Raw genomic sequence first — 14,584 nt, 5'->3', positions numbered from 1 at the left:
CCCTCTAGCTTTTGCACATGCGTGCTGGGGGTACATGCATCTATCTGCACATGCTATACCACGCATACATCACGCACTCTTACCGACAGGGCTTCATGGCCACAAGGTAGAGTCCCTTAGCAGCTCCTAGGTCAAAGAGCGCTGGAGCTTTCGAGTTCATGTTTTCCAGAGTACTTTGTAGAAAGGTGGCATGAACCCCAGGCCGCACCCTGACCCTCCATTGCTGATCTTTGAGACTCACAGGAAGGGAACAGGCTCATCTGCACCGTGAGCACAAGCCAGCCCCCACGTGGCCCTCACATGCCCCATTGTGCCCCTTGCTCATTTCCCCAAGGCACAAACATCTGATATGGCCTGCCAATTCCCTTCCCTATCTCAGGAGTGGTGGATGAATTCTTGACTTCTAATTTGGATCATATGTCGCCTGTTACACAAGGGGCCAAGTGGCCTCCTCAGTCTGGCATCTTCCTACTATAAGAATGTTAGGGTCTGCCGGGTTTGGCGGCGCACGCCTTTAATCCCAGCATTCGGGAGGCAGAGGTAGGAGGATCATCGTGAGTTCAAGGCCACCCTGAGACTCCATAGTGAATTCCAGGTCAGCCTGAGCTAGAGTGAGACCCTACCTCGAAAAACCAAATTAAAAAAAGAAAAAGAATGTAGCATTGAAAAATTAAGAGGGCTGAGACCACACTTTTGGGAACAGGGAGTTTATTAATGGCTTAGAGCAGGAGTTTTATGGTGGGGGGCGAGGAGCCAGGATAATCAGTGCTGGATTGCAAGGGCTCATTGGGTTAGCAGGAGAGGGAGCCAAACGCGGCTGACAATCAAGAGAAGAAAGAGAAAGAGAGAGGAAAGGTGTGAATGTCAAAAGGAAAGTAGGGATGGAGAGAGGGCTTCGAGGTTAAGGCACTTCCCTGGAAAGCTAATGACCCTGCTTTGATGCCCAAGCAGCCACGTAAAGCCAGATGCACAAAGCGGCACGTGCATCTGGAGGGGTTTTTCACGTCCACGCCCTTGAGGTGTGGTGACTCGCCCAGTGGAGGGGCAGGGCTTGTGGAGCTGTGGGCTAGGGCTGGGTAGGGGGAGGGGCCAAGTTGGCTGTGTCCCCTGTTGGGTGTCATTCAGTTGGTAAGAGGGAAAGGTAGATGGGTAGGGAGCTCTGAGATTCAACTTAGAGGTGAAACAAAATCGCCTTCGCTTTTCTCCTATTATTTTTTTTTTAATTTTTTTTGGTTTATTTTTATTTATTTATTTGAAAGCAACAGACAGAGAAAGAGGTGGAGAGAGAGAGAGAATGGGCGTGCCAGGGCCTCCAGCCACTGTAAACGAACTCCAGACACGTGCGCCCCCTTGTGCATCTGGCTAACGTGGGTCCTGGGGAATCGAGCCTCGAACCGGGGTCCTTAGGCTTCACAGGCAAGCGCTTAACCACTAAGCCATCTCTCCAGCTCTCTCCTATTATTTTTGTTGAATTTTTAAAATTTGTTGTTTTTTTTTTAAATTTTTTTTGTTCATTATTTATTTATTTATTTATTTGAGAGCGACAGACATAGAGAGAAAGACTGATAGAGGGAGAGAGAGAAAATGGGCACGCCAGGGCTTCCAGCCACTGCAAACGAACTCCAGACGCGTGCACCCCCTTGTGCATCTGGCTAACGTGGGACCTGGGGAACCGAGCCTTGAACCGGGGTCCATAGGCTTCACAGGCAAGCGCTTAACCGCTAAGCCATCTCTCCAGCCCTAAAATTTGTTTTTTTAAGTTAAGTTTATTTTTACTTCTTCATTTCAGAAAGAGAGAGAGGTGGGGGGAGGGAGAGAGAGCGAGCATGAGTGTACCAAGGCCTTCAGTCTCTGTGAACAAACTCCAGACGCATGCACCACTTTGTGCATCTGGGTTACATGGTCCTGGGGAATCGAACCTGGGTCCTTCGGCTTTTCAGGCAAGTGCCTTAACTGCTAAGCCATCTCTCCAACTCCAAATTTGGAATTTTGTGTGTAGGGGGGTGGGGTTCAAAGTAGGGTCTTGCTCTAGACCAGGCTATCCTGGAATTCACTATATAATCTCAAGGTGGTCTTGAACTCATGGTGATCCTCCTATCTCTGCCTCCCTAATGCTAGGATTAAAGGCATGTGCCACCACTCCCAGCCTGAAAATTTGTATTTATTTATTTATTTGAGAAAGAAGCACAGAGAGGGGGAGATAGATGGAGAGAGAGAATGTGTACAACAGAGCATCCAGCCACTGCAAACAAACTTCAGACACATGGGCCAACTTGTGCATCTGGCTTATGTGGATCCTAGGGAATCAAACCTGAGTCTTTTGGCCTTGCAAGTAAGTGTCTCAACTGCTAAGCCATCTCTCTAGCTCAAAATTTGGATTTTAAATCCATATAAGATTGGCTTTTATACAGGGGAAGAAATAGAAAATTTCATGAGATATTTTATTAAACAATGAATCCTTTCCCATTGACTGCGAGTATGTTTATCATATTAAATGAGTATGAATTTCTGGCTCTTCATTCCGTCTACCTACTTAAAAATATATTTATTTACTTTGTACCACTGGGCTGGAACTAGGTTTTAGGCCTGACAAGCAAGTGCTCTGCCACTAAGCTACCTGCAGCCCAGCCACACATCCTCTCACCTCTGTCAGCTGCTCTGCTTCCTTTACATGCTGAAAGAGCCCTCACCGTACCTTAAAAACTTTGCTTTGGCTCGGGAGATGGCTTAGTGGTTAAAAGTGCTTGCTTCATAAGCCTGATGACCAGAGTTTAAAATGTTTTTTTTTTTAATATTTTATTTATTAATTTATTTGCAATATCACACACACACACACACACACACACAGAGAGAGAGAGAGAGAGAGAGAGGGAGAAAGAAAGAAAGAAAAAAGGAGAGAGACGGGCTGGAGAGATGGCTTAGCAGTGAAGTGCTTGCCTATGAAGCCTAAGGACCCTGGGTTGAGGCTTGATTCCCCAGGACTCACTTTAACCAGATGCACAAAGGGGTGCATGCGTCTGGAGTTCGTTTGCAGTGGCTGGAAGCCTTGGTGCGCCCATTCTCTCTGTCTCTCTCTGCCTTTTTCTGTCTGTCACTCTCAAATAAATAAATAAAAATAAAGAAAAAAATTTTAAAAGAAAACGAGAGAGAGAATGGGCATGCCAGGGCCTCTAGCCACTGCAAATGAACTCCAGGTGTATGCACCACCTTTACCATTTGCCTTATGGGGGTACTGGGGAATTGAACCTGGGTTTCACAGGCAAATGCCTTTATGGCTAAGCCATACCTCCTGCCCAAAATGTTTTTATTTTTATTTATTTTCAAGAAGAGAGAGAGAGAGAGTGAACATGAGGACGGGCACACCGGGGCCTCTTGCCACTGCACACAAGCTCCAGATGGCATTGCACACAAGCTCCTGGTACCACTGCACACAAGCTCCTGGTACCACTGCACACAAGCTCCTGTTCCCCTGCACACAAGCTCCTGTTACCACTGCACACAAGCTCCTGGTACCACTGCACACAAGTTCCTGTTACCACTGCACACAAGCTCCTGTTCCCCTGCACACAAGCTCCTTTTACCACTGCACACAAGCTCCTGGTACCACTGCACACAAGCTCCTGGTACCACTGCACACAAGCTCCTGGTACCACTGCACACAAGCTCCTGGTACCACTGCACACAAGCTCCTGTTCCCCTGCACACAAGCTCCTGTTACCACTGCACACAAGCTCCTGGTACCACTGCACACAAGTTCCTGTTACCACTGCACACAAGCTCCTGTTCCCCTGCACACAAGCTCCTTTTACCACTGCACACAAGCTCCTGTTCCCCTGCACACAAGCTCCCGGTGCCACTGCACACAAGTTCCTGTTACCACTGCACACAAGCTCCTGTTCCCCTGCACACAAGCTCCTTTTACCACTGCACACAAGCTCCTGTTCCCCTGCACACAAGCTCCCGGTGCCACTGCACACAAGCTCCTGTTCCCCTGCACACGCGCTCCCTGTTCCCCTGCACACAAGCTCCTGTTCCCCTGCACACGCGCTCCCGGTGCCCCTGCACACAAGCTCCCAGCGCGTGCTCCACTTTGTGATTTATGTAGGTACTGGGGAATCAAACCCAGATTGTCAGGCTTTGTAAGCAAGCCCCTTTAACTTCTGAGCCATCTCCCCAGCCCATGAGCAGAGTTTAGATCCCCAGCTCCCACACCAAGCTGGACACATTGACGTCCTGGGCCAGCTACTCACGTTCGTGTTCACAGTGGCCAAACACAGCAAGAGAGACCTTGTCTCAAGGTGGAAGAAGATGACAGACACCCCGAGGTTGTCCACTGACCTCGCCATATGTACCCATAATTCCTTCTCCCCCACCATACACACAATGATAAAATAAATAGATAAAATTTTGATCTCTTTAGACTGATTGAGATGGGGAAGGGATATATTGGAGAATGGAGTTTTAAAGGGGAAAGTGGCGGGAGGGAGGGTATTACCATGGGATGTTTTATATAATCATGGAAGTTATTAATAAAAATTTGAAAAAAGTAAAATCTAAAAAATTTTGATCTCTTTAAAAATGTATTCTTCCACATGCATTTTGATGCTGATAGTTTTAAAAAATATTTTATTTTAATTTATTTACTAGACAGAGAGGAAAAGAGAGAGAGAGAGAATGGGCACACTAGGGCTTCTAGCCACTGCAAACAAACTCCAGATGCATGTGCCACCATGTGCATCTGGCTTACATGGGATCTGGAAAATTGCACCTGGGTCCTTAGGTTTCTCTGGCAAGTACCTTAACCACTAAGCCAGCTCTCCAGCCCCTGATAATTTTTTAAAATGTTTTTATTTGTATTTATTTATTTGAGCGAGAGAGAAAGGCATATATATATATACACATACACACACACACACACACACACACACACACACACACATATATATATATATATATATATATATATATATAGAGAGAGAGAGAGAGAGAGAGAGAGACAATGGACATGCCAGGGCCTATAGCTACTGCAAATGAACTCCAGATGCATGTGCCACCATGTGCATCTGGCTTATGGGGGTACTGGGGAACCAAACCTTGGTACTTAGGCTTTGCAGGCAAACACCTTAACTGCTGAGCCATCTCTCCAGACCCTATATGCATTTTAAAACTTACTTTATTATGTTGAAAAGTTTACAGAAGTAAATCTGAAAGTCTACAGCAAAGCAATGCTTTTTCTAGTACCTTGCAGGTGACTAAAACTATTTCAAGAGAGTAGCAAGCTGAATAAGTGAGTAAGACAGGGAAGACTGGAAAAGTTGTGCAAGAAACTCTCATAAGGAGGTCCAAAGCCCAGAAATGAATTTAACCTAATCAAGAAAGAAGGTAAACTATTACTTAAACTATCTTGGCCACAGGCATAGTGAAAAAAGTATCTAGGGATTTATGAAGTCAGGCCCATGTCTAACTGGCTAACAATAAACTGGCTTTAGAGATACAGGAATTGGGATGGCTTAGCGGTTAAGGCTTTGGCCTGCAAAGCCATAGGATCCAGGTTCACTTCCCCAGGACCCACGTTAGCCAGATGCACAAGGGGGCGCACGCATCTGGAGTTCATTTGCAGTGGCTGGAGGCCCTGGTGCACCCATTCTCTCTCTCTCCATCTTTCTCTGTCAAATAAATAAATAAAATATTTTTTAAAAGATGCAGGACTCTTAAGCCATCTATGCCATCGCCAGTGGCTCAGCTCCTAGAATGAAGAACTGAGGAACTCTCTCTAGTCCCTGTCACCTCGGATGACTGACGGGAAACCCCACCAAGGTTATCGATGCCAAAGGAAACTATGACCGAGCAGACAGCTCAGATGGCCACAGCTGTGATGCTCAGCGATTTGAGAGCCAAGCCAGGCAGAGCTGCTGGCCACGAATACAGCTAGCCAAGATTGTTCTGGAACTTTTAGCTATTTAAAACTAGTAAATAAGTAATAAAACCTCATTCGCAGATGTAGCTGTAGTACTAGGTCCCCTGTTCCCAAGACAGACTGTAAGAAGTCATATGACAACGCAGTCAGGTGGTTAGATAGCAAAAAAATGGATGTGATGTTGGGAACAGAAATAGCCCCTCATTCATTATTATACCATTTGAAAACTTCTGGAAAAAAGTGTAAGGCCAATGTTACAATGTCTGCAAGAGGAAAACAAGTCACCAAGAATTCCCACTTAGCACGCCCACCAACCATCTAGTTAGCACCTGAGGGGAGTGGCCTGAGCCTGCTGATGCTCTGGCCTGGGGAAATGTTCCCTCAGCCCAGTGCCCTTGACTTGTTCTGAGCCGGTGGTCTCCTGTGAGGGAAGGGGAGTCCCTGAGGTGACCCCTGTGGTGAAGAGGGGGGACACAGGCCTTTTGGCAGCTCCTTACCTGTAAATAATACTGTTCACTGAGAAGGTGTTTCCATCAAAGGAGTTTGCAACCACCAGGAAGTGATCTTCTCCCACTGAGAAGAACTCCCAGTCAAGAGCGCTGTGGACATAGGGAGCTGGCGTGAGGAGGCCAACGTGCAGCGTGGCGCTGGCCGCAAGCCAGCTTCTCAGTCGCCTCGTCTCCATGAGATACGTCTCATTCTATAAATGACCTTTTTTTTTTTTTTTCCAAATTCTTTTTCTTTTTAAGGCTTGGAGAGACTTTATTAGATCAAGAGAAGGAATGAAAAGGAAGTACAGAGAGCTCCTGTCATGTGGAAGGCAGGAGGGAATAAAGAGCCATGTGGAGTAACTGTCCCCTCCCCCCTCCCAGCCCAGCCAAGGATGGGGGTGAGGGTGGAGGGGGCCCTGCCAAAGCAGGGACCTGGAGATTCGGTTGTCAGGAGAAATGAATAGCCAAGAAGAGCTATTTTTCTTTTTTCTTTTTTAATACTTTTACTTATTTCAGAGAGAGAGAGAGACAGGGAGGGAGAGGGAGAGAGAGAGAGAGAGAGAGAGAGAGAGAGAGGGAGCGAGAGGAAGTATGGGTGCACCAGGGCCTCTTGCCACTGCAAATGAACTCCAGATGCATGTGCCACTTTATGAATCTGGCTTTGCGTGGGCCCTGGGGAATTGAACCTGGCCCTCTGGCTTTGCAAGCAAGTGCCTTTAACCACTGGGCCATCTCTCCAGCTCTCAAATTATTTTTAATTCTTTTTTTTTTTTAAGTTTTCACTGTGTATCTTCACAGCACACGGAACTGTGTTAAGAGATGCATCTAAAGTCTAATCCCAGCTCATTTTCACACTTGTTTTATTCTAAACTTCCATCCAAAAACCTAAGAGTGCCCTGTTCTAAAACTTAGTATCAACAAGTGCTGCTGGTTAGACCCGGGCGGGAGAAGCATGGCTCCCTCTAGTGGCCACTCTGGGCCAGAGCCCTAGAGCCCCCGGGGAGCTTGCTTCTTGACAGGAGCCCAGCACTGCTGTCAGCGCTTGTTCTCTGTTTTGAGGGCTATTTTTCTTTTTTAAATTTTTTGTTTATTTTTATTTATTTATTTGAGGGTGACAGACAGAGAGGAGGAGAGAGAGAAAGAGAGAATGGGCGCACCAGGGCTTCCAGCCTCTGCAAACGAACTCCAGACGCGTGCGTCCCCTTGTGCATCTGGCTAACGTGGGTCCTGGAGAATCGAGCCTCGAACTGGGGTCCTTAGGCTTCACAGGTAAGTGCTTAACCGCTAAGCCATCTCTCCAGCCCCTATTTTTCTTTTTAAGTGTGTGTGTGTGTGTGTGTGTGTGTGTGTGTAAGGCCACCTTATTCACTGACGCAGGGCCTCTCACTTGAATCCAGAGCTCATCGATTTGGCTCATCTCGCTAGCCAGCTTGCCTCAAGGATCCCAACACTGCCTTCTGAGAGCTGGGATTACAGGCAGAGCGCCATGCTCACCTGGCATTGACGTGGGTGCTTGGCATCTGAACCCAGGTCTTCATGCTTGGGTAGCAAGCATTGTATCTATTGAGCCATCTCCCTAGTCCTTTTTAAATTAAAAAAATAATAGTAATATGAGATACTCATGAGGAAGCATTGTGAACGCCTGTCAATCAAATGATTCAGAAAGAATGGGTGTAAATGGAAGGTCCCTCCTCACCTGCCTGAATTCCCTGCTGCCTTGGTTCTGGGGTGAACTTGTCAGTGGCTGGGTGTGTTGCTTTGTAGTGTGTCCTCCCTTGCACTTACAGTTGAGAACAGCTATGAACGTGCAATGGTTGTGTTGTGCGATGTGACAGTTTCCACCTTCCTTTGCACTTGGCAGTTCATGTCACAGTTGAATCTCGATCCCGTCACTGTTCTATCTCTCAGACGAGGGGCTGTGAAGCTCACCAGTGGAATGAGGAATGAATAAACATGGGGGAGCCCCTGCTTCATTCTGGGTTGGTGGCTGCTCTGGGTGTAGTTTATTATTATTATTGTTATTTTATTTTTGAGAGAGAGAGAAAGAGGCAAAGAGAGAGAATGGGTGTGTCAGGGCTTTTCAGCCACTGTGAACGAACTCCAGATGCATGCTCCCTCTTGTGGCGCATGTGTGACATTGCACGCTGTGTCATTTTGTGTCTGGCTTATGTGGGACCTGGAGACTGCGAGCATGCATTCTTAGGCTTTGTAGGCAAGCGCCTTAACCGCTAAGCCATCTCTCCAGACCCCCGGGGGGCTAGTTTTAAACTCAGCCCATATGCTCTCTGTTTCTTGGGTGTGAAAGGTGCAGATTCAGCTGTGTTGCCTCTGCAGGTGGTGAAAACCCTCACGGGGGAAGCTCTGTGTGGCTGGAGAGAGCTCTGGGTTATCAGCGCAGGGTTGCAGAGTGCATGTCGGGCGCTGCAGTTTGGGGAGGTCCTGACACCGTGAAATGGGGAGGAGGGGAGTGCTGCAGATACATACTCAGGACACTTGTCCAAAGTTCTGGGTTTCAGTGACACTTGCTCTCCTGTCATGTAGATGAGAATTTCTCCTTGTGGAGGTGAAGCTGCCTCTTCCTTTGGTGAGCTCACAGCTGGCAGACCCTGCCCATTGGGGAATGGGTCCCATCATCTTAGCCACCGGCTCCAGCCAGGCATCCTGAGAGGAGTTCTGGGAGGATCCTAAACAGGCCCGCCTGGCACAGACCACCCACACTTGCTCTGCCCTTAGCCCCACTGATAGATACCTGCAGGTGGGGATGTCCTGAAACTTGACAAAAGTCTGCGCAGTGATGTTCAGTTCATAGATGACCGAGCTGAGGACGTAGGAATTGTTCTGCACCTGCATTGCAACGTCGTAGCTGTGACTGTTGGCCACCGCAAGGAAGATCCTCTCACCGATGCGAAAGACTTCCCAGTCTGCAGCTCCAAATGTCTAGAGCGGAAGGAGAGCAGCGCGGGAGAGCTGGTGAGCTGGTGAGTTAGCTCCCGGATGGGAACGCTTGCTCCTGACATCACCACTCGTCTCCGTAGGACACGGTGGCCGCAGCTCTCCACTGAGGCTGCCCAGCCGTCCCACAGGCCCGCACAGCTCCACCTCCCAGAGACGTCCTGACTCCTCCGGCCCAGCTCCGAAACAGTGTTCAAGACCCACAGATTTCCTGTGCTCACTTCTCCATGGGTCAACCATCCACTCTGGACCTTTTGTTTCAGGGTTGCTGTGGTTTGCACCCCTCAACCCCGTGGCTCATGCTCGGAGCACGGGCTTTGCTTCCCTCGGAGCTCACATTTGTGACATCGCAAACTCACAGGGAGCTTTGGTCCCCCGTGGGGCGGGGCCACGGGGACAAGTGAATACGTTCTTGCTCTTGGAGACGAGCCAGCTGGAGCATGCTGTCACTCAGCAAGGGACACCCTGCTCTGCCTCTTCCGCCCATGGCTGCTCACCCTTTGGATTTGTGTCAGACTGGGGACAGAACGTGGCGAGGCCAGACACCAGGCTCTTGTTTGTAAATCCCCTCACCTCAGTGTTCTGTCGAAGCAACCAGAAATGGATTGGGATGAAGCCCATGAGCAGGAGAAGCCATGGGCAACTCCTCAGGGCCACTGCTTCCTCCCTGGATCTAAGCCAAAAACTCTGGGTTTCTGCCACTGAAAGAAGGTTCTGGAATTCCTAATATGAGGTCTGAGAGACTGGAGGATAGGGCTAGGGATGTTCTTTTAATGTCCCGTGCCCACCTCTGTGCCTCTAAAACCCTACTGGCAGCTAGCCTCTGTTCGCCTGCCCCTGGGCATAATGAGATCCTACCCCATGGCTTTCCTCTGAATCAACCTCTTCTTGCCTAGGGTGCCGCGGGGTGTCTGCCCTGCGGAAAGGAGTCAGTGAGGTCTGAGTGCTTGATCAATCATGCCAGTCCCATGCCAGAGACCCTTCGGAAAAGGCAGCCCCAGCAGAGGCAGGCACACCTCCACGACTCACACCAATTCAGAGCACGAGGCTTTGCCTCCTCAAAGCTCAAATTTATGACACTGCGAAATGCAAACTGGACAGGAAGCAAATTAAGGCATCTCCAAGGCCAAACAGCCTTTAAGCGGGAGAAAAATGCTGGCAAAGCATGAAAGTGGACCTCAGTGGGTTTTGAGGAATTAGAAAGGTGTGACGAGAGAGAAGCTCAGAGCTCAGGCAGGGCTGAGCAGAGCCAATCCATCCAGCTGTGTTCGCATCCAACCCAGGGTCCTCGGACAGTCATGCCTCCAGATGCCCACTCCCTACAGGAGCCCTGACTTCAGCCTGGGTGTGCACGCGAGTCCTCTGCTATGCAGCTCCTCTGTGCTTCCCTCAGATCTGTCACTCCTTGTGCTGCCTTCCTCGGTGACACACAGCCAGGACCCTCCCCTGGGCTCACAGTTCTTCTTCTGCCCTTTGCCAAAGGCAGAGTGGCCGACCTGCTCTGGCTGTACCCCCTTCCTCCACCAAGGTCATACATCTTGGAAACTCCTTTTTCTCTCAGCAGTTACAGTCCGTGACCACTCCCACTCTCGCCTAAGCAGGCTCCCGTGGCAAAGCTGTGTCCAGTCTAAACACTCAGGTCTTGGCAGCTGTGGGAAGTGGACACCAAGAAGTTCTCAAGTCAGCCGGGTGTGGTGGCGCACGCCTTTAATCTCAGTACTTGGGAGGCAGAGATAGAAGGATCACCATGAGTTCAAGGTTACCCTGAGACTACATAGTGAATTTCAGGTCAGCCTGAGCTAGAGTGAAACCCTGCCTTAAAAAAAAAAAAAAAAAGGAAGACCAGGCTGGAGAGATGGCTTAGCAATTAAGGCACTTGCCTGCGAGGCCTGAGGACCCATGTTCAACTCTCTAGGTCCCACGTAAGCCAGATGCACAAGGTGATGCAAATGTACAAGGTCACATATAGGCACATGGTGGCACACGTGTCTGGAGTTCAATTGCAGTGGCTGGAGGCCCTGGTGCACCAACTCTCTCTCTCTCTCTCTCATAAAATAAATAAATTTTAAAATAATTTTTAATTATTTAGAATTTAAAAATATTTTTAAAAAGGGAACACCACATCTACCCTCACCTGGTTCCCTTTGTCCCAAGTCAGAGCCAAGTTGACCAGCTGCCCCAGAGCTGAAGATCTAGCAGCCTACAGACATGGACCACAGCATGGGAGATATGACCTATGGGGAGGGGGGCACCTGCTATGGGAACCTAGGGTATGCTCCCTGGCATTCCCAGCCCCTGTCCCCAGGGTTTTCTCAGGAGCATTTCAGCGATAAGGGCCCAGACCACTTGGGAAGGAGCCTGACCTTGTGGCATCCAGAAAGTACAGGCACTGGGTGCACAACACACTGGTCCTGGTCTTATAGCTCTCTTGTCTGTCTGCCTCTGTGTGTCATTGATGTGGGGGTGTCTGTGGGGTACAGGACTGGAGCGCACAGGCTGCTTACTGGGAATGACTGGAAGAGCTGAAAGGAGCCAACGAGCCAGATGTACAGGTGGGATTGCACCTGTGTGGAGGTGCCGTTGAAGGTGTTGGCCACCGCCAGGAACGAGTAGGGCCCCACCGTGAAGAATTCCCAGTCGTAGGCTCCGGATGTGGCGATGGACTGGTTGGCCTCGAAAAGCTGGCTGCCGGGGTTCCACTTGTAGATGACGCTGTCAATGTTGTGGTTGTCGCCTGGAACCAAACGTGGGGTGGGAAGCTGCTTCCATAAACCATGGCGGCTTGCGGGACACAGCCCTTCTCAACAGCCTTGCCACAAGACCTCCACACAACTGTGCCCCCTGGAAGACAGATGGCCATCCTAGACCTTCCCTGAAAACCTGGATCCTTCTCTCACCCCAGCCATAGCCTCTGGGCCTTCATGCATGCTGTGTCCAGAAGAAAAAGCCCAGTGGGTCACAAGGCCTTCCAGAAAGTTCTATGGGCCCATTGTGGCCTTCTCACAGCTTGGGAGCAAGAAAGTCCCTGTCCCAAGTCCACTCATCTCCCTAGCCTCACCTCCACACCTTGACCCTTTCTTGTCTTTGTAGGTCAGATCTTCCCATATTACGTTCTGGCTGGAAACTCCTCTTGCATGGTGCTCCCAAGAGGCCCTTGTTTATTTAGTATTTATTTCTTTAATTTTTTGAGAGAGAGAGAAAGAGGTAGGAAAGGGGGCGGGGAATGGGCATGCCAGGACCTTCAGCCTGCTGCATATGAACTCCAGATGCGGGCGCCCCCTTGTGCACACGTGTGAGACTGCGTGCCTGCGTCACTGCGTCTGGCTATATGGGACCTGGAGGTTTGAACATGAGCTCTGAGGCTTCGCAGGCAAATGCTTTAACCATTAAGCCATCTCTCCAGCCCTCAAGAGGCCCTTTTAATGTTGCTTTTGCGAGGCTCTCCCCCAGCGTGCTCTCGGGAGGCCCTCCCTTATGTTCTTCCCCTCTAGGCCTGTTCTGCTGTAGCGTGGCCCAGAGCCAAGTGTCCCAGCCCTTTCCCAGACTGTGCTGCCCGCTGCCTTCCCTGGCATTATGGAGCCTGTGCCAGCACACCGGGAGGGGCAGCAGCAGCTTCCAGACCTGCCCACCCAGCCTGCCTGCTGTGGCTACACACCTGCATGCCACCCATAGAATACTCTGACCATTGGTGCCCCACTCATTCACGCCGGCCTGACTCCTCCCAAGGCCGGCTGGCTCTCTCCTAACCAGGGAAGAAGGCCACAACACTGCCCATGCTGGGGTCCCACCGCCTCCGGTCTGCCCTCCTTATCTAGGCGAGCAGGTGGCTGTGACAGAGCTCATGTGTTGTCACCTTGGATATAAATCAGAATTGAGCTCCAGGAAGCTGGCCAGGCGTGACCCAGTAGGTCTTTGGTGGGTGTGCGTGCAGACATACAGGCGTGTGTGCATGCACGTGGGTGCGTGTGGGCCAGAGGACAACATTGCTTGTGTCTGTAGAGTTGCTCCCACCGTGTTCTTGGCAACGGAGTTTCTTGCAGCCTTTAGAGCTCGCTGATTTGGCTGGACGAGCTGGGCAGTGAGCCCCGAGGGTTCCCCGCCCCTGCCTCACCAGCGCGGGGCTGACAGGCCCTTGCCCGTATGCCCGGCACTTATGTGGCGCTAACTCAGGGCCTCGTGCTTACAGCAGCCCTCTGCCTGCTGAGCCATCTCCCCAGCCCCTGACCTAGTACTTTTCTGTCTTATCAAGATAGGCTTTCATTCTAGCCCAGGCTGACCTAGAACTCATTGCATAGCCCTCGGCTGGCCTTGAACTCAGTGATCCCCCTATCTCAGCCTCCTGAGTGCTGGATTAAAGGCATATACCTGGGGCTGGAGAAATGACTCAGTGGTTAAAGGTTCTTGCTTGCAAAACCTAAAGCTCTGTATTTGATTTCCCAGTACTCCGTAATGCCAGATGCACAGAGTGCAGCATGTGTCTAGAGTTTGCAACAGCAGAAGACTCTGGCATACCCATACACACACACACTCTCTCTCTCAAATAAATAAATAAAACGTTTTAAAAAATGAGTGCACTATCATAGGTAACAGTATTTTTTTTTTTTTTTGAGGTAGGGTCTCTCTCTAGCCCAGGCTGTCCTGGAACGCACTCTGTGGTCCCAGGCTAGCCTTGAACTCATGGTGATCCTCCTACCTCTGCCTCCTGAGTGCTGGGATTAAAGGCGTGCGCCACCACATCTAGCTCCAGCAGTAGTTTAATGAGATCAAAATTGTCTCCCGCACACAAGCTAAGCTCTGTGGAATGGTTTCCTTCCAGTCAAAAGCCACATGCACCCTACCTTCACGATGATTGGCCACTACTAAGAAGTGCTCGCCATCCACCTTGAAAGCCTCCCAGTCCCGGGCGCTGTGGGTGGCAATTCTCTGGTACAAGGTGAACTTCAGCTTTCGGGGACTCCATTTATAAATGACTGAGAACTCCTGACCCCTTTCATTTGGTCCAAAGTTAGCCACAGCCAGGAAGATCTGAAAGAGAATGGGCCATCTTGGTTCTTCTGCTCCGCACCTTGGGCCTAGGTCTGAACCTTGGCATCTCCAAATCTATGAGGAGAGGATCATGGGGAACCCGTGGCCTGCTCTGAGGACTGACATTAACAGTCACTAAAACCCTTAATACAGGCTGGAGAGATGGCTTAGCAATTAAAGTGCTTGCCTGAAAAGCCAA

At 49.9% G+C, this 14,584-nt stretch overlaps 1 protein-coding gene across 1 annotated transcript in view; it reads right to left on the bottom strand.

The window, feature by feature from the left end:
- Window positions 1-14,584, bottom strand: part of Tspear (thrombospondin type laminin G domain and EAR repeats) — a 67,145-nt gene that overhangs the window by 10,420 nt on the left and 42,141 nt on the right. The window contains exons 7-10 of the mRNA XM_045149219.1: window positions 14,199-14,385; window positions 11,865-12,094; window positions 9,158-9,345; window positions 6,415-6,516 (exon numbers count right to left, since the gene is read on the bottom strand). Coding sequence (XP_045005154.1) covers window positions 6,415-6,516; window positions 9,158-9,345; window positions 11,865-12,094; window positions 14,199-14,385 — 707 coding nt within the window. The remainder of the gene's footprint in view (window positions 1-6,414; window positions 6,517-9,157; window positions 9,346-11,864; window positions 12,095-14,198; window positions 14,386-14,584) is intronic.

The sequence above is a fragment of the Jaculus jaculus genome, chromosome 5, assembly GCF_020740685.1.
Source record: "Jaculus jaculus isolate mJacJac1 chromosome 5, mJacJac1.mat.Y.cur, whole genome shotgun sequence".
NCBI classification, from domain to species: domain Eukaryota; kingdom Metazoa; phylum Chordata; class Mammalia; order Rodentia; family Dipodidae; genus Jaculus; species Jaculus jaculus.
The sequence above is the reverse complement of the archived record's forward strand: the minus strand, read 5'-3'. Positions and strand labels throughout refer to the sequence as shown.